Genomic DNA, 19,530 nt, shown 5'->3' with positions numbered 1-19,530 from the left:
TTATCTTTCACTGCATGTGTTGGACATCGATTTAGCACATGGATTTCCCAATTTACCACTTCAGGCCAGAAAGTCCTTGGCGGTTTCTTTTCATAAAGCATGCAAAGAGCCATATTCATAATGGTCATATTCTTCCTTTTCAAAACCCCATTTTGTTGTGTATCTTTGTAGGTTGTTCCATGTACCTTAATAATATGTATGCATGTATGTTATTATATGATTCGGTAATATTTCACAAGTTTTATGATGTTAAAGCATGTCACTATTTTGTTATTAATATTGATCGTATGATAAATCATGTTCACTGAGACTGATAAATCTAATTGCATAGTTTAAACATGTCACTATTTCTATTAAAATTGATTACATGATAAAAACATGGTAACTGATACTGAAATACTTAACACATGATAAATTATACTTACTATTTCTGCCACTGATCGCATGTTAAAAATCATGCCTATTGAACTGGTTTGTTATTGATGTTACATGTCATACTACATTGCATGGGGTTGGGTTGATTATGGATGGAGGAATTACTGGCAACTTGTCTACAATACTAGTAGCTTGTCCACAATACTACTAGTTTATTTGTATTACTAGTGACTTGTCCACAATACCGCAGTTTATCTGTATTATTAGAGGCTTGTCCACAAACTGGTGTGCTATTGGTTGGATAAGTTTTGAGGAACTCTTATTATGGTGTGTAATGGAGTTGGGTATAGGAACTTTTCTGAAAATACTGCATTGACATATTCATGCATGATGTAAACTGCGACTTCTGTACTATTTTTAATACTTTGTATGTTCACTGGCTTGAGTGTTATATTTATTGTCTATTACTGTTTACTGGAGTTATGACTCACACTGAGCTTATTAGTTCACTATTTAGTTTCCTAATTTAATTTCTGATAATCCTCAATGTTAAGACTTGGTAGGCTTTTGGAGGAGCAACTCGGATGTTTTTGTTATTAAAGTATTTTAAACTTATTTATGTTATTTGTTTTGGGACTGTAATAAAGTTTATTTGGACTATGGCATAGGACTTTATTTTGGGATTATTTGATTGCATGACATTAGAGTTTTTAAATTGCTTAAATTGATATTTAAAATGTTTATACATAAATCTCGATTTTTAAATAAAATCTGTTAACATCACATTTTTCCGCTGTAATACTGAAAAACAAGTTTGTAATAAAATCCAAATTAGTTTTGAAAAAATGATTATTCTTTACAAAGGAGATACTAAATCAATCGATTTATAAAATTTCCATGTTTTTGCAAAATTAAAATGAACATTCGATTTCACTAGTTTTTAAAAAATAAGCCAATGGTTTTAAAATATGTTTGAAATTACGAAAGTTTAATTTAGGAAATTTTTGTGGTTAATGTAGCCTTCAAAATTCGACCATAACGTCTAGGCCGGGTTAGGGAGGTTACATGGGCCTAAAGAACTTAGCATTGTTTCTTTTAACATGTTTTCCTTTCCCTTTAGAGGAAAAAGCAACGACTAAGTTTGCTTTCTTCTTTTCAGACCGGCTAACCGCCATTCAATATCAACTCATATGATTCTAATTCTTTCACGAGTTGTGTAAGTATCAGGTTCTTGTTCCCAAGGTTATATGCGGCCCGAAACCTTATAAAATCCTTGGACAAGATTTTGAACACCATTTCAATTTACGTGTCCCGATCCAGATTAACCTAATTATTTTCAATCTCGACAAAGTATCCCATAAAAGTAATCATATGGTCTTTGACTGGAGTACTGATCTTTTGCTAAGCATTCATTAAACTAGTAATAATTGACTGTCGAGCCAAGGAAGCTTGGCCTCCAAACAAGTCTTCTAGTTTGTTATGATTATATAACATGTTGTAATTATGTTGAGATTATAGTTGTTGCGGCAACAAATGTGGCATCCCATAGCTTGGACCTGACGAGTGGGTCAAGTGTGGGGTGTTACAATGAAAAATACCCAATTCTAACCTACAACACATAATTAAGGTTTATTTAAGTTAGACCGCATACCCTAACTACATAGATAACCATGCAATCGTCACAAATATTAGAAATCAATTGATTGACTAATTATCTAATTGAAAAAGCAATCATTTTGAGCTATCAAATATTGTTGAATATTTAACAAACCTAAACAATTGTAATTAAACCAGAAGACATGGAAATAATAAAGACCAAAGAAAATTAAGAAGTAATTTGATCTCCCAAATTTATAGAATCAAACTTCGAATACTACTTCAACTAGAAAGAGGCTTAGAAACCCATAGAGAAAAGAAAACAAAATAAAACAAAGAACGGCTAGGTCAGTCTCCCTAGTCTTAACCTAATAATGTTTATTTATAGGACATAAAATAATATAATGGAGAAAATAAAAAAAGAGTCGTTAATTAAATTGAACATAATTTTTGTAGGTTTCCTAGATATTTTCGCGTCAAACTTCCATGTTGTATTTAGATGTCTTCCTAACGTTTTTGGATTTTATCCATGAAATACTATAATTTAAGACAAAAAAATATCACAAATAAATAAAAAATACACACTTATCCTTTATCCTTCTAATTTTCCTTTTCTTTCAAATTTTTATCTTTCCAATTTCTTTCTACTCTAATAAAGTTGTTTTATTTTTAAATTATAGTAAAATTGATAATACCTGTCGAAACCATTTTTAAAGGGAGATTTTGAAAACGGGAGTCGCCACCAACCTTTTTAGGTGTGATTGGATCACCTTATAAAACATTTTGGTATACGAAAATGTGAGAAAACAGGTTCGGGAGTCGGTTACGTACGAGGAAGGATTAGCACCCTCGCAACGTCCAAAATTGGTACCAAATTGAATAGTTTTCTGTCTTAATGTCAAAAGTTTGAAAGAATTTAAAAGTAGGATCCCTTTTGAAACTAGAATAATTTGAGTTGAAAATCGAGATTCCTTCGCTCCAAAAGAATACAAACATCACATCCAGCATGATTGGACACGATATTCTTAGAATTTCGTAACTGAAATCATCTCGTGATTTACAAAATCTATTTAGAAGGATATTTTAGATATTTAGATAAATGAGAAATCGCAACCCAGCATATTAGGACACTACTTCCCTAATTCCTAAATACAAAAAACATTGCCTCATTTTTAAAATTCTTTTGGATTAAATGAAATATAGATTTTTAAAAAACAATGATGCATTTGACGTATTACTAAATAATATAAACTATATGATACATATTTTAACATTTTATACAAATATAATATAGAAAATGATAAATAACGACATAATTTACATAATATACATTAACATTTCATGCAGATATAATCATAATAACATAAATATACATACATTACATTTCATGCAAAATACAACATAGAAAACAATGAATATAACAATATAAATTACATAATATATACAATAATATTTCATGCAAATATAACTTAAAATAACAACATAAATAATCAATTTCCATGCAAATATATGAAAACAATAAATAACATAAAAATAACAAATAATTTATGAGATAAAATTAACATACTAAAACAATACTAAATAAATACAAAAGGATACAAAAATAAATAAACAAATTATGAATATATAAAAAAATAAATACAATAAAAAATAAATGAGGTAAAAAATAAAATATTTAAAACAGTATATAAATAATAAAGGAGAATTTTAAAAAAAATGGTTAATATATAAAAATATACTATGTGATATAATAACTTAATATATATTTATAAAAATATTAATATGTTAAATAGGAGCAAAATTTTATAGTAAATTTTAGAATATTACATACTAAATACTAAACATTTAATAATGATATATATATATTATTTAATAATAATTTAAAATTTTTAAAATTATACATAATAAATAATAAAAAACAAAATAATATAATATATAATAGAATAAAAATAATATAATGAATAATATATATAGTAAAATGATATAATATATAATAAAATATATAAATAAAATATATAATAAAATATAAATAATATGATAAATAATACATAAATAAAAATAATATATATAATAATTTTTTACATATATTAATAATGTTTATAGTAAAAATAAATAATATATAAAATATTTAAAAAAAATAAATTATAAAAAAATTAAAAGGATTAAAATTAAATAAAAAGAAAACTTTAGGGATAATTTTAAAATAAAAAAAATTGGACTTAATTGAAACGCGTGCTAAAATCTGAGGGACTCACTGGGCAATTAGCCCTAATCCCAAAAACGACGTCGTTCCCAAAATAAATTTTATAACAGCCATTAGGACTAAATTGAAAAAAAAAATAAAAGGTTGGGGCCGAATTAAAATAAAAATAAAATGAAATTATAAATATAAAAAATGCAAAAGGGCTCAAATGGCAATTTTCCCATCCACCAAAAACGCGTGGATCCTCCCCGGGTCACGGGTCAACGCGCGGATCCTTCACTTAAACGGCGCCGTTTTGGTGCTTATTAAACTAAGCAAAATGACACCGTTTTTATAATACTATATAAATTATATTTTGGCCCAAAAATTCATTTTTTAAAGCCAGTTTAAAAAAAAAAACTTAAAATCCTCTAAAAGAGAAAAGCTCTCCGGCCTCCGTTAGGCCAAGCTCCGGTCATCAAGTTGCACACGCCAACGCGTCACAAGCGCCGCCGTACACGGCGGTTGGAAGGTTAAAACCTTCATTTATCTTGGTGAATCGCAGGTAATTTCTTTTCTTTTCTAAATACCGACAGTTTTTTTGTAAAAAATGATTCATATTTGTTGAACAAGAAGAAATAAACAATAAGGAACGAAATATGTAACTAAATCACCTTTTTCAAAAAAGAAACTGCTTGTATTTCTTTCTTGTATATATGCGTGTATCTGTTTTTTTTTTCTCTATAAAAATCGTTCTCATTACAGTGAAAATATTCGGCTTTTATAGTCCCTGTTTTCTAAGTAAAAATTTGGTGTGTTTTTTCTATTCGATTCCCTGCCATATTTGTTATGTATTTCTTTTTCTTTTTTGCAGGTGACGACAAGAAAACCGGCGACTATCAGGCGCTGATGACAATTCACTGGCGCGTTGATTGTGGCGACGATGGGGGGCTGATAGCACAAATCTGTCGGTGGTGGGATTGGTGTGCCGATTGCGGCGTGAGTTTAGGGGCCTTCGTCTGGTGCTTACGGCGCCTAGGGTTTCAGAAACCTTAGGCCTTCTATCTTCTGTTAACTATTTAAGCTATTTGGGCCCCGTGCATTTTGGATCTAATAAATTTTGGGCAGCATTTGGGTATTTAGGCTACGGTATAGGCTTGGGTGTAATTGGGGCATTGGGTTTAAGTATCTGTGGGCCTTGTAAAATGGACTGTTTAAAAAAACTTTATTTTCTTTTATTTGATTTATTCTTTTTTTTAGACTTTTAATAGCCCGGGCAAATTGGGCCTATTACAATACCAGTATATTTTCAAGGCAAATTTTTGCATTCCAATGTGGTAGCATCATCATCATCATGAATGTGGTGGGTTTAGCCATGCTAAAGCTAACACAAGCCATTCACTTTACTGGGGGAGCATCAACCAATAAGAGAAATGCCCTAAATGATGCTATGGAATTATAGGTGATGCGCCTCAAACGTCTGGGTGAAGAGGTAATCAATGAGCTCAGCTTCTACCTGCCTTTAAATATGGTATGTAGCAGCCTATTCCTTTTCTAGCACAAAATTTTATGGAAATAATTAAATTTAACTAATTTACATTAGTCCACAACAACCTCCTCCTTCATTATGAATTCTCTTGTTTCAAAGTCTTTACCATTTTCATGCTTCCACTTCGATCTCCATGCATTGCTCCAAGTTAATACATTGACTCAACTCATTTAACCCCCTTCCCCCTTTATAGTTGATTACCAACAATTTTTAAAAAATAAAGAAACAACAAGCCAACTCATTGGTTTCACTTAATTATTCACTCGAGCCAACTAGAAACTGACTCAAAATCCCTACATAAGCATCCAAAGCTTTCCTTTCTATTCCACTATATCATTCTTTACCAGCGAAGCCATGAAGTAAGGGTCGAGATTCGATGGTTTAATCAAGCTTACTTATGATTCCCAGAAATAAGCTGGATCACTTGTTCGAAAACCGGCTCATCGCAGGGGATAGCTAACAAGCCTTGGTTACTAAACCCATACTCTTCCTCGGCTTGGATAAGGAGGAGTTTCCTAAAGACGCGCACCACAAATCTCCTACAACTTGTCCCGACATCGATTGCCACGTGACCTACCGGCACATCAGAGGGGATGCGGCGAGCTGACATGCATGCCTTGTTCCTCCACCGCTGCAACATTTGCCGAAGCCTCACAATGTGGCGGATTTTGGTGTATTTTCCAAGCCCTGCTGACATTTTACCAGAGAACCATTCGCTTTTAGAATGGGAAAGAGTGGGGGAGGATTTTATTAAGAAAAAGGGATCATAAGAAAGTACCCTTATAGTTTGATATAATTACAATTTTGTATTTATTGAACCAATTTCATGTTGCTCCTATTGTTTTTTTCTTTTACCTTTACTATTTCAATTTTATCAAATAAGTTGGATTTTAACGGACAAATTATTATAACTTTCCTATGTTTTTTTAAAATTATATTCAAATAATAATTAGATTAAATATTACTCAACGACATAAATTATCATAATATTTGGGGTAATATTAAAACAAGTTAATCACATCAAATATTCTCATTCTAAATTGATCTTTAGACTTGAAATTATTTAAATTATCAAAGCTATGTCAATTAAGTCATTTTATTATTAAAATCGTTAATTAATTATTAAATGACTAATTAAATTTTATGTGACATAATTTTAAATAAAATATTTAAGAGAAAATAAATATTATAATTGTCTTAATTTTGAGGTTTCCAAAACTTTTACAGCTTTATCCTTTACTCCTTTTATCTTTAGTTTAATTTTTATTTTTAAAAGTTATGCGATTTTTTTATATTTTAAAATGAAATATTGATAATAGGAAGATATAAGTATAGAGAATAGTTGAGAAATGTACTGTGCAAGTGACTTCATTAAAACTAGAGCTGTTTTCGAAATTTTGCGGAGTTGGATCAATCTACTCGAAACACAACCAATCAAACCTCCATTCCAAATAAATCTGTACTGACACAAAGAGCTTAAAGACCATAACCCCCAAGCTTCATACACCTTATTTTTCCTGCAATTTATTACTATATTTTATTAAAATCTGAAACCATAATCTCACAGCACTGCATATTTTGTCTAAACATCACTCTCTCAAATAATAGTAATGCTATGCTAGCTGTCTTAGCATTTCCAGGATTCTCTTTTTAGAAGAGAGGTGTTGATAGTGAAACCTAAACTAACAACTAATACTCCATTATAATGATATAGATTTAGTGACCCTTTCACCTCATTACGAAACAATACCATCTTTTCTTTCTTCTCTCATATTGTTTATTTATGTTTCCAATCTAAACTCATACAATTTGATTCAATTAAGTCTATAACATTTGTTTTTCTAAAACCATTATCATACCCCTAAGAGAAAAATAGGTGTCAATGTTTGGTTAAAATATCATAAATGTATTTGTACTAAGGATTAGATTACATTTTTTTCTCTACTCAGAAAATGGGTAATTAGTATCTTTACATTAAATTAAAGAACAAATTGGTTCTTTTTGCTAAAAATTTCATCAATTTGGTGTGGATGATAGAATAACGTACCATGTGTAATTTATGTTGACATATAATAACAAGTTTTTAATATTCAAAGATTAATTTTCTCTTTTATTTATGGTACAAAGATTAATTTACTTATTTTTTGAACTTAAAAGACAATAAATTCTGACTCCTAATGTAATATCTCCATAATACTTTAATGGACAAGTTTATCATCTTCTTTTATATTCTACAATTTAAAATAATGAGAGATCACATGAATGTTTGATGAACAGTTAGAATCATGTAAAGGCCCAACATTACATCAATCAACTTTTTCTTTTACTCTTTCAATCATTGTTGAACATACAAACATGGGTCCCGGAATGGATTTTTTTTTCTGAAAGAAACTCCAACCTGATAATAGAGCATGAATAAATGAATACATGATTTTCAATTTTCAACAGCTAAAAGAGGGTATCCATTTGTATATCGAAATATTTGTTATGTAAATCCAGCTGCAATTCCAATCATAAGTAGTAGCGTATGGTGCAACAGGAAATGTATTTAGTTAGTTCAACTCTGAAAAATTAGAATCCACCATTAAAATGATCCACAAAACCAACACAGATCTCCTCTACTTTGTTTAATATATTGGTATGGTTCCATAACCAAATCAACAATGATTAGATTTACACAAATCTCATTGAAATGTGTCCCAGCTAGGTGTAGATTATTTATGAACAAGAAAATAAATTCATTCAACAAAAAAAATGGGTAGAGTTGAAATTCATAAAAGTTTTAAGTTAGGAAAACAAAGATCATAATCAAAGCCATGATTTATCTTTGATCATTTGTATATCTCAACATTAGAATTCGTTTATTATATTGACAGCGGATATGGCTTGTTTTCATGATGTAGAAGATCGACAAATGCATAAATCAATTACATCACTAAAGCACAATAAAAAAAGCTACGAAAAAACATAAAACTCCTCCAAAAAAAAGAGAAAACATCCTTTTTCACCATCAAAACATCAAATCTACATTGGAGGTGGCATGGATCATCTAACTCATGAAAGTTTCTTCCTTCATGGGTTTTTGAACCAAAGAGGAAAAAACACTCTATAAGAAAGGACGATCAAAACCAAGTCAAAGGTAAAGGAATGAAGGAAACATAGTAAGAAAAATCCACCTTCACACAAGTAAAAGGTAAAGAAAGAAAGCATACTTTTTACACTAAAGCGTGTGACTATACAATCATTTTTAAAAGATAATATCAAATAAATTTTAAGTTGAAACTATATTTAACAATTTCTTCTCTACTTTATATATTACCCAAACAATTTTCATATTGGGTGATCAAACAAATGTGTTACCCCCAGTACTTTTGATCAAGCAAAATAATTAAGTAATACCAATGGAGGTAAACCTTTATTGTAATGTGTTGAACGAAAAATGAAATTTATTGTAACGTGCAGGTTTAGTTTAACTCTTTGAGTCACTGTATATCGGCTACGCAGGTCTTCGTGCCCACTTGTCAAAAACATATATTTCGTTACTACACAACATTTTGATTCATGAAATTCTTTGCAAATTGTCAATGGCAAAGATCTTGTTCGAAACCAAATCTTGGATTCAAAAACGACAACCCCTCCCTCCCCACTTATACAAAAAAATGAAAATTGATTCATAATCATTGGTAATAAAATAAGCAAAAGGTAAATTCTCTGTTCTTTCTTAAGTGTTGCTGGCTAATTAGATAATTGTAGCAAAAGTTCATGAGAATCCACCATAAATCCCAAGTTCAAACTCCCTGCCAGTTGAATTCTTTTCTTTTTCCAAATTAAAAACATGAGTTCCCCTAAATAAGAAAGGAGAAGCATTGGCTGGCATAGTTCTAGAAATTGGTTCACTCCATCACAAAGACATAGGCAGCCGGAAAATATGCAAAATTGTTTCACCAATGAACATGATAAATGTATCATGGATGTTCCTGTACTAAAAGTCAAATTCCATTTTGCTTCCTTTACTAAAAAATGATCAATTAGTCCCTATACACTAAATCAATGAGTAAACTAGTCCTTTCTATTAAAATTTCATCCATTTATACTATTAAAAAACTAAAGTAACTAACGAAATAACCAAAAGTTACACGTGACATGCCCAATTTTAAACAGTAGAAATGAACAAAATTTTTAACAGAAATGACCAGTTTGCTTTTGGATCTAACCTACAGGAATTAATTTATCCATTTTTTTAGTGGAGGGTAAAATGCAAATCGACTACTTTTACCTAGTAAACATTGGCATAAATCGAAAGTGCACAAAAGATGACGTGAAGCCATCATGAGACAAGGGGACAAAGCATTTCCTTTTGCTAAATTTGATGTTAACATATTATAGATAAGACCATGTCTATACTTGTACAACGTAAAAAAAAGCCACTCAACATACATCACTAGGAAACAAAAATCGCCTACTTCACAGGAAAAATAATTGCAATCTCTTTTATCAACTTGGGAATCTGGAATTTTCAATCTTGGTCACATACAAAACGACGACCACAAAAATTGAAGGGAAGATTTCAAAATTTTAGCAAGCTTCAACAGAAGAACAATTCCTTACCGAAGCAATCCCCAGAAGCAATATATCTTCATCTACATGGACCTTCAGCCCACCACTTCCCACTACCTGCACTAGCACATATTTTGCAGTAAACTTGTAATTATAAGCGATTAATGTATAAGACTAAAGTAGGCAAAAAAGTTGACATCAAAAGGTTCTTATACAAGATGCAAGAAAAGCAAATAGATGAACATAAAACTAAAACAGGAATTATGTTTTATGCATAACTCATCAATACTACTAACAGTTCACAAGTTTGATTACTCTAAACAGAGGATGTAAAAGTTATTTAGGAGAAGAATACTTCAACACTAATAAAAGATTAGCAGTACTCATGGTGAGCACAAGAATTGGTCAATGAATTACCTGACAACAAGAAATCTCCTTATATAATTAGTAATTTGAAGCAATCATCACCATCATTCTGTGATTCTACGCTTTTTGGACATTTTAATATGATTATTGTAGCTCATAGGAGTTGCTCCCTCATCAACAGTTTTATCCCCAAGTCATTCTCTATCTCTACTCTTCATAGAACTCCTATAGGATTATACAACATTTACATTAAAACTTTCGCAAGTTGAAATACAGAAAGGTTGCCATATAAAACTTTTTGAGTTTATTGAAAGACCTATCAAATTCTGAATCTTCCTCCAAACGTCTATCCAACCAACTAATGCTTCCTGTGTGACCTCCAAACGTCTATCCAACCAACTAATGCTTCCTGTGTGAGCTGATATCAGAGATCCAATGATATGAAGTATTTCCTCATCAAAACTGCAATAAAAGAATCAGTGTAAAAATCCATGTGATGAACATGTCATTAACCACCGCACCGTCCCTTTCTCCGAGGGAAAAATAAAAATACAAGAAATCAGAACTTCAAATAAGTTGTAAATCTCCAATACATATCAACTTGACTTGATGAATCACAATGAAACATTATTGAGTGGAAAAGCATGCAGAACCGAGGTATAAAGAAGTAACAAGATTATATGATCCACTGGTTCGTAATGGATTAAAAATTAAACAAAGGAAATCACAAAAGTAAGGAGGCAAGATATCAATAGGCATAGTGAAAATCTAGATTATAAATATATATATTATCAATGAACAGGGCAAATAAACTTCTCCGCAATCTCAATTTACAATTTTAGATGGTAGAAGAAAATAACCCCAGTAACCATAAAGAATACCATTTATCTCCAGCTTCCAATTAACTATTGATGGTAACCAGAACAGTACAACAATGAAAAACATATTCCATTCCTAAAATTAAAAGGATAGTTTCTTTTGAAAGGAAATTGTCACCTCTTAACTAAAAATCGGATCATGGTTCCAACCTTTATGACATGTCGCTTGTGAGATTTGCTGGCAAATAGTTCCTCATTGTCTTTCTATGATACAATAAGACACTAAAGTTACTACAGTAATACATGTAGTCTCTTGCCATATACACATACCCAACACACAAAGAAAATAAAAAAAAATTAAGAACAAGGTAGAAAAGTGTTACGGTTCTATATTTAAATTCTCCACGAATGTTTTCAGCTGTTATGATGACAGACGAGAAACCGAGAATAATGACATGAATAGATTCTTGAGAAAGCTTCACTAACTTCCCCTCTGAATGTGGCAAAGAAAATTAGTTTAGACAATATCTTAGGCATGTAGATCCATAAATACATATAGCAGTGTGATATCCACTACATGAAAAAAAAAACTAAATAAATAACCTGAAATATCAAGAAAAAATGGTACCTAAGAGCATATCTGGAATTGGTGAAAAAAGTAGGAGATTTGCTTTTAGTCTAAGACCAAAATAAGGATGAACACCAGAAAGAATCTTCGCCTGTTTATCCAGAATATTAACATCATAGGCCAATAAAACACCATCAAATGTTTCATTGAACCTGCAAGAACAGAATCACTTCATATTGTAACAGGACAAAAAGGAAGCAAATATTCGCACATCATTTCATTCTTATAATCAACATTACAAGCCTATTGATTTAGTATTGATCCCAACGGAGTCAAAAGAATCACACTACTAGATCCAGACATTGCAGTTAAATTCAGCCTGTTTAAAAACTTATATTCTAAACAGTAATAAACTTCTCCATTTGTTTAAAAAGAGCCACAATATCATTAACTTCATCATCAGAAGTTAAATTTTCAGCTAAACTAGAAAACAGACCAAACTAAATTAAGGTATACTTTATTTAAATCAAAAGCAATATCAATACAAAACCACTTTTGGTGAGGAAAAAATAATAAACAAAAATAGGAGTTTTGAGTTATATGAAAAATTAAATTTAAGTGAAAGTAAAAGAACTAACTTGAATAGCAAATAGCCAAGCTCACGGAGAATCGACTGAGACACGTTCCTACTCTTTGATGGGTGTAAATACATCACCAAATTAGCATCTGCTACGCTTAATCCTTCCATTTGAAGCTGCAACAAATATCCAAACTTAATAGCAAGTCAGAGTTTCAAATAGCGGTGATGCAGCCGCTAATTCGCAGTGGCGACTGCAAATCCGCTATTGCCGCTAAACAGATAGCTGTAAAAAAAAAATTCTCCTTCTCAACAAAGTAAACAGACGGAATAACAAGCAGTAGGATCGAAAACAAAAAATAAAAAAAGCAGTAGAGACAGAGATCAGATAATTCAAAATCTCTTTACTCAAAATCTTCAAATTAAAACTACCTTAATAAATTTCCTAGTCTGTTGGAAACTTGAACGCGAGAAGAGAAAGTGGAGGCTGGGACAAGAATGGTAATTTTCAATGGAATTTTTCAAATATATATATATATATATAAATTTAGTGATAATGATAAATTTAAAAAAAAATTAATATATAAATTTAGGCTATGAAAAAATATTTTTGAAAATTGCAATTGAGAAAATATATATATATTTTAAAATGCATGCATTCAGTTAATTTTAAATATTTAATATTGTTGTCAAAAATTGTACTTGAAACTTAAAATATACAATAACCTATTTTTAGTGAAATCGATACAGTGATTTTAGGACTACAAATTCAAATTCAAAAAAATTATTTTATTATTATTTTGTGGTCTACAGCATGATAGTATTACCATATAAAAATTTCGTTAAGAAATTTTACCGTTTACATATTTAATTTGATAAAAAGGACTAAATTGCGTAAAGCGCAAAAGTTGAGTTATATAGCTATAGGACTTTAAAGTGGAGGTTCTTATATGGTAATTAGACCAATTGTCTGTTAGTGGATGATAATGGTTTGACAATATTGAAATTTGAATGAATTATTAAGGTTAATTTTAGAAATTAATAATTAAAGTTATAATTAATTAAATAAAACAAACAATTAACATCCATTATCATCATCTTCCACCAAATTTGAAAAGAAAACCTAGCCATGGAAGTTTGAAGTTTTAGCAAGCTTATTTTGTTCAATTTAGTATGTATTTTAAATCTATTTTTAATGATTTTTATGTTTCCGGGATTGTTGTAGCTTAATTTAGCTAACCTAAGGACTAATTTGTGAAACTGTTAAACTATTAGGATTTTACCATGGATGAATATATATGACTTTGGAAGTTTGATGATAGAAAATGAATGGCTGTTTTTAGATAAACAACTTTTGTAAAAGAATTTTTGATGAAATTATCAATTAGGGGCTAAATTGAAAAATGTGATAAATTCATGGTAAAATTTATGAATTTTTGAATTATATGGGCTGCTATTAGTATATATAAAAATCAGCTAGGCTTGGGTAGGGGTAAAATGGTATGAATTTCATATTTCGAGCCTAGGGACTACATTGTAAAGAAATTAAAAGTATAGGGCAAACTGGCAATTTTGCCAGAAAATGTGTTGGACTAAATTGAATGAAATATATATTAAATTGAGTTAAATTTATCCGTATAGATCTAGTTAGACCTCGTATGGAGTTAGATTGAGGCAAAAAGAAAATGATTAAACGCCTCTGTATCTACGTTTACTTGTCGAGGTAAGTTCGTGTAATTAAATTGAGTATTTATATGTTTTAATTGAATTATATGTATGTGATTTGTATAATTTCCATGAATAAATACCGATCGCATATCCGACGACGTACGACGCTTATCGAGTCCCATTTGAACCTTAGGAATTCGTAGGATACAAATGACATGTCACTAGGGATTACCGATTCTCAGCTTGTATGAGCTTACCGATTGCAGCTCGTGAGAGCTTATCAATTCTCAGTTCGTATGAGCATACCGATTTACAGCTCGTTAGAGCATACAGATTCATAGCTCGTATGAGCATACATGCATAAGAATTGATAGATTATAGCTTATCACACTATGTGTGAGCTATCCCGAGTATCCAACGATATTTTAAATGGTTCAACGGTCAATGTTCTAATATGATATGACATGAGTTTGATACGAATTATTACAAGTATACATATGAATTACATGGAAAATGATATTACATGGTACAGAGGTATATGAAATGGATGATACATGTATATGAAATTTGATTAATTGTTGAGCTTATCCATGACTTGGTTTATATATGTGTTTACATGACTAATGTGACAGCCTTAAAGAGACCCTAGTCGGAAAGCGGTTTCGGGACCGCTAAACCGAGTCACCAAATTATTTGAATATGATATTTATTGTCTAAAATATGTGAATATGAAGGTGTGAAAGTTTTAAGCTTCGATTTAGTAAATTGCATGTGAATTTAGTCAATAGGACTTATGTGTGACACTTTTGAAATGTGGTAGGTCAAAACATAAGGATCTATTAGTGCATGTAATAAGAAGGGTGGACTTGCATGTCAATTTCCCCCCTAATTAGTAGTGGCCGGCCATGACAAATAGGGTGGACAAAGTGTGATGGGCAAAACATGTCATAAACATGTTATGTTGGTGTTTCATGGGAGGAATGATAAAATAAGAAGCATGGTAATAAAATAATGGAAGGGAAAATGATGAAAACAAAGAAAAAAAAGTGTCCATCCTTTTACATTTTTTTGGCTGAAAGTTCTAAGGAGGAAGGAAGAAGGAAGGTGCTCTCTTGCTTCATGTTCGGCTTGGAAGAGGATTAGGAAGAGGTTTGGCCATACTTGTATCTAGGTTAAGGTATGTTGATGTTGTTCCATGAGATTCATGCATGCTTATAGTTGTTAGCTTGAGTTCTACCTAGCCCATGGTTCAAATCTTTGCTATGTCATGGAGATGATATTCGGCTAAGGTGGATTGGTGTTGATGTCATTTGCATGCTAAAAGTGAAGCTTTGTAAGGATACATGTGAGGGTGGATTGATGACTTTTGAATTTTCTTTTTAGCATTTTTGAGTTAGACATTAAGTTCTTTGTTTAACCATGACCAAAATTGAAATGGTATGGTGTTTTGATGCATTCGGCCATGGTAGGAAGTAGAAGAGAAATATGGTTGTTGTTCACGTTATTTGGATGAGAAATGGTAGTAAGGTGAAGTGCAATTGTTAGTGTTTGATTTACTAATGTATATAGTTGTACTAGCCGAGTTTTGAAATTGAAAAAGGGCTTGAGCACCATGTGTGGTATTGAGATTGTTTGAGTAAATTCATAGTCATTTATATGATGAATTCGGTTGTAGATATACATGCTTGAATAAGATGCACGCATGAATGAATAGATGGATCGGTGTTGCATGTGTTCGGTTATAGGTAAGCATGATGATGAATCTATCTTGACTTGGATAATCGGCTAAAGGAGAAATTGCTAAAGTGCTTAGTAATTGATATTAGGTTAATGATGTGTGTTTTCGGTCATAAAGGTGCACATGAGGAAATGTTAGATTAATTGTATTAAATTACTCAATGTGATTAAAAATTCGTATGACTATTTTGTATTTGAGCTAAAAGTGACCATATGACCTATCAAACTCCTTGTCATATTCGACCATAAGCTAGCATAATGAGACTTTAATAAGTTAAATTTGTTTGAATTAGCTCAAGAGCTTAGAGGACCAAAGTTGGATAAGGGAAAGGAAAAAGTGATTGAATAGCCACCGAAATCGTTCGACAACATCCGAGGTAAGTTTTCGAGTAATGAAACTTAGATTATGATTCGATTAGATTATGTTATAAGCAAATCAAAATCATGCCCTTTGAATGTAGCTTTTGAGCTGAAAATGTTAATGCTTAATACGTGACTTGTGTTTGAACTCTAATAATGAAAATGAGATATAAATGTGTCATGATTTATTGATATGTGCGTGAATATTCGGATGATAACCGGGCTAAGTCCCGAAGGCATTTGCGCTAGTGACTAGTTCCGGGCTAAGTCCCAAAGGCATTTGTGCGAGTTACTATATCCGGGTTAAGTCCCGAAGGCATTTGTGCGAGTTACTATATCCGGGCTAAGTCCCGAAGGCATTTGTGCGAGTTACTACATCCGGGCTATGTCCCGAAGGCATTCGAGCGAGTAGCTATATCCGGTTAAATCCCGAAGGTACCTGGCTTGGGAATGAGCGATCTTGCTGTAATAATTTCAATTAATATGCTCGTAAAATCCCAGCGATGAGGTATGTTTCGTATATGCATTGAATTGGTTGATTCCTTACAAATAGTATTCGCTCAGTCGATAAATGAGCTACCGGCCTTTGGCTAAATTGATCTTTTGTGTATGAATATAAGGGTCGGTAATGTGAAGTAAGTATGATATTGAGAATTTGTGCATATGAAATTATCCGTTTAGCCATACGAATGTTATACTTTAGTTGTGTCTAATTTCATGGCTCAAAACTTACTAAGCATTAAATGCTTACTCCGTTTCTTTGATTTTCTGTTTTATAGATTTTGGTTCGTCAGCTATCGGACTCGGGATTGTTGAAGTCGAAGTCGTCCACACTATCAAAGCCCCTTTTGGTACACTTTTGGTTGAACTTTGAAATGGCATGTATAGGACTACCCTTTTTGATGTTGGTCATGTACCTTTCGGTATTGTACAAATTTGGATAGCCATGCGAAAATGGCTTATATATATATTTGAGCATAATGTTATAATCATTTTGTATGTATATGGTTATTGAGAGGTGTGGATATGCTTGGCAATGATTGGCCATTGGAATGGTTAATCAGGATCATACTTTGTGCTATATATGCTAAAGGGTTAGTTGAATCATGGAAACTATGTAATAGGTAAAGTCTACCTTAAAGGCAGATACTGACAGCAGCAGTGGTGTGAATTTGAAAAATCACTAAAAATAGTAGGAATAGAATTAAATAGTGAATAAATTATGTAATCGAACCTTGATGAATATACTTCCATATGGAAGAAACGAAACAGTCATATGAGTTGTATTTTAAGAGATATTTAAGTTTTCGTACGACAGGGCCAGAGCGATTTCTGGATCCCATGATCTGACTTTGGAAATTCATTATAAATTAACCAGAGATAATTAGAAGTCATTACATATATGTATAGATTTCTTTTTGAGTCTAGTTTCATTAGAAACAAATGGCATAAGTATTGAAGCCCTGTATAAGGAGTTATCTAAGTTGCAATGCAGGAAGGTCAGTATAGTCAAACTCTGTAACAGGGGAGACTTTAACTAATAAACTGTACTAATTGGCTTGACCAAAAATTCTAGAAAAACATTTGTGGATGGATATACGAGTCTAGTTTCAGGGAAAAATTACGAAACTGATTTTCGAGTTTTGGAACTCAAGATATGATTTTTAAGGTGACAGTTACGCAGTTAGTCAGCTGTCTGGAGATTTTTAAAATGGACTGTGAACATACATGAATTATGTCTGTTAGCACCTCGTGGTCGCTTCCGACAACGGTCTCGGGTACGGGGTGTTACAATTTTATTGGTATTAGAGCTACGGTTTAGTCGATTCTAGGACTACCGTAATACGTTTGGGTCTAGCTATACATGCCATTTTGTGATTATTTGATAGTGTGGTGATTTCTGACAATTGAAAATATGTTTATTTATAGTAATGGATCCCGATCCGGACCGAGCGGTAGCTGATGATCTTGAGAGTGTAGCGCCTGCTCCCGCACAAGGGACGGCTCCGGCGGACTCTCAACCTATTGCTAGTAATCCGAATGATGAAGCTATACAAGCTTTCTATAGCGTGATGAATGATTGGTTCAACCAATACATTCGAACTAATACGGCTGTTCCACAACCTCCATTCCCGACTAATACAACCCCCGCACCTACAATACCTCCGGCAACTGACCAAATAAGGTCAAATAAGCCCCCAGTTGACAGAATCCGAAAACACGGGGCTACTAAATTTAAGGCTACAGATAGCGATGATACCGAGCAAGCTAAATTTTGGTTGGACAACACTATTCGGGTACTCGATGAGCTATCTTGCACACCCGATGAGTGCCTAAAGTGTACTATCTCCTTGCTACGTGATTCTGCCTACTATTGGTGGAATACGTTGACTTCTGTTGTACCCAGAGAGCAAGTAACTTGGGAGTTTTTCCAAACCGAGTTTCAGAAAAAGTATATCAGTCAGAGATTTATGGATCAAAAACGGAAGGAATTTCTTGAACTTAAACAAGGTTCCATGTCGGTTACTGACTATGAACAAAAATTTGTGAGGCTTAGCCGATACGCACGAGAATGCATTTCCTCAGAAGCCGTAATGTGTAAACGTTTCGAGGATGGCCTGAATGATGATATAAAGCTGTATGTTGGCATCTTGGAAATCCGAGAATTTGTGGTACTTGTCGAGCGAGCTTGCAAAGCCGAGGAGCTCAGTATGGAGAAAAGAAAAGCTGATATGGGAGCAAAGGAGTTCCGTAAGAGGTCTACGGGGAGGCCCTTTCAACAATCATCGAAAAAGTTTAGAGATGATTTGGGCCGATCTAGAGACACTTCGGGTTTTTCTAGACGAGACCGTGATCGACCCCCTGTGAGTGCAAGAGTCACTTCGGTCGCCAGTGTTGGAAATGACCGTCAAAATAGAACGGAGTGTCAGTATTGTGGTAAATGGCACTCGGGGAGTTGTAGATTCCATGACCGCTCCTGTTACAAGTGCGGGTCAGCTGACCACTTTATTAGAGATTGCCCGAGATTGTCTGAACACAACGTAAATCAGAGTGGGAAGCCTGGTGCTACTACTGCTCGGGGTAGACCATCTAGGAATACGGGCAATGCTAGTGGCGGTCAGAGAGGATCTAGAGATGCTACAACCAGATCTGAGGCTTGTGCTCCTGCTAGAGCTT

General features: G+C 32.5%; 1 protein-coding gene and 1 pseudogene across 4 annotated transcripts; both read right to left on the bottom strand.

Moving 5' to 3' along the window:
* Positions 1 to 5,630: 5,630 nt before the first annotated feature.
* On the bottom strand, positions 5,631 to 6,457 carry LOC107952181 (auxin-responsive protein SAUR71-like; annotated as a pseudogene).
* Positions 6,458 to 10,052: 3,595 nt separating this feature from the next.
* LOC107951050 (uncharacterized) lies at positions 10,053 to 13,149 on the bottom strand. Of its 4 annotated transcripts, XR_001698294.2 has the most exons (8): positions 13,021 to 13,149; positions 12,650 to 12,765; positions 12,072 to 12,223; positions 11,827 to 11,936; positions 11,622 to 11,707; positions 10,942 to 11,087; positions 10,677 to 10,850; positions 10,053 to 10,376 (listed from the first exon to the last, which is right to left on the bottom strand). XR_001698294.2 is itself a non-coding variant. In XM_041085067.1 (6 exons), the coding sequence occupies exons 1-6, from the start codon at positions 12,757 to 12,759 to the stop codon at positions 10,840 to 10,842; spliced, it is 615 nt and encodes a 204-aa protein (XP_040941001.1). In that variant the 5' UTR covers positions 12,760 to 12,905; the 3' UTR covers positions 10,053 to 10,839. The 4 variants fall into 4 exon arrangements, 1 of the variants encoding a protein (XP_040941001.1); XR_005907579.1 differs by having other exon boundaries at positions 12,650 to 13,098; XR_005907583.1 differs by lacking the exon at positions 13,021 to 13,149 and having other exon boundaries at positions 10,053 to 10,381; positions 12,650 to 12,905.
* Between the last annotated feature and the right edge of the window lie 6,381 nt (positions 13,150 to 19,530).

This window comes from Gossypium hirsutum, chromosome A02 (assembly GCF_007990345.1).
Source record: "Gossypium hirsutum isolate 1008001.06 chromosome A02, Gossypium_hirsutum_v2.1, whole genome shotgun sequence".
Taxonomy (NCBI): domain Eukaryota; kingdom Viridiplantae; phylum Streptophyta; class Magnoliopsida; order Malvales; family Malvaceae; genus Gossypium; species Gossypium hirsutum.
The sequence above is the reverse complement of the archived record's forward strand: the minus strand, read 5'-3'. Positions and strand labels throughout refer to the sequence as shown.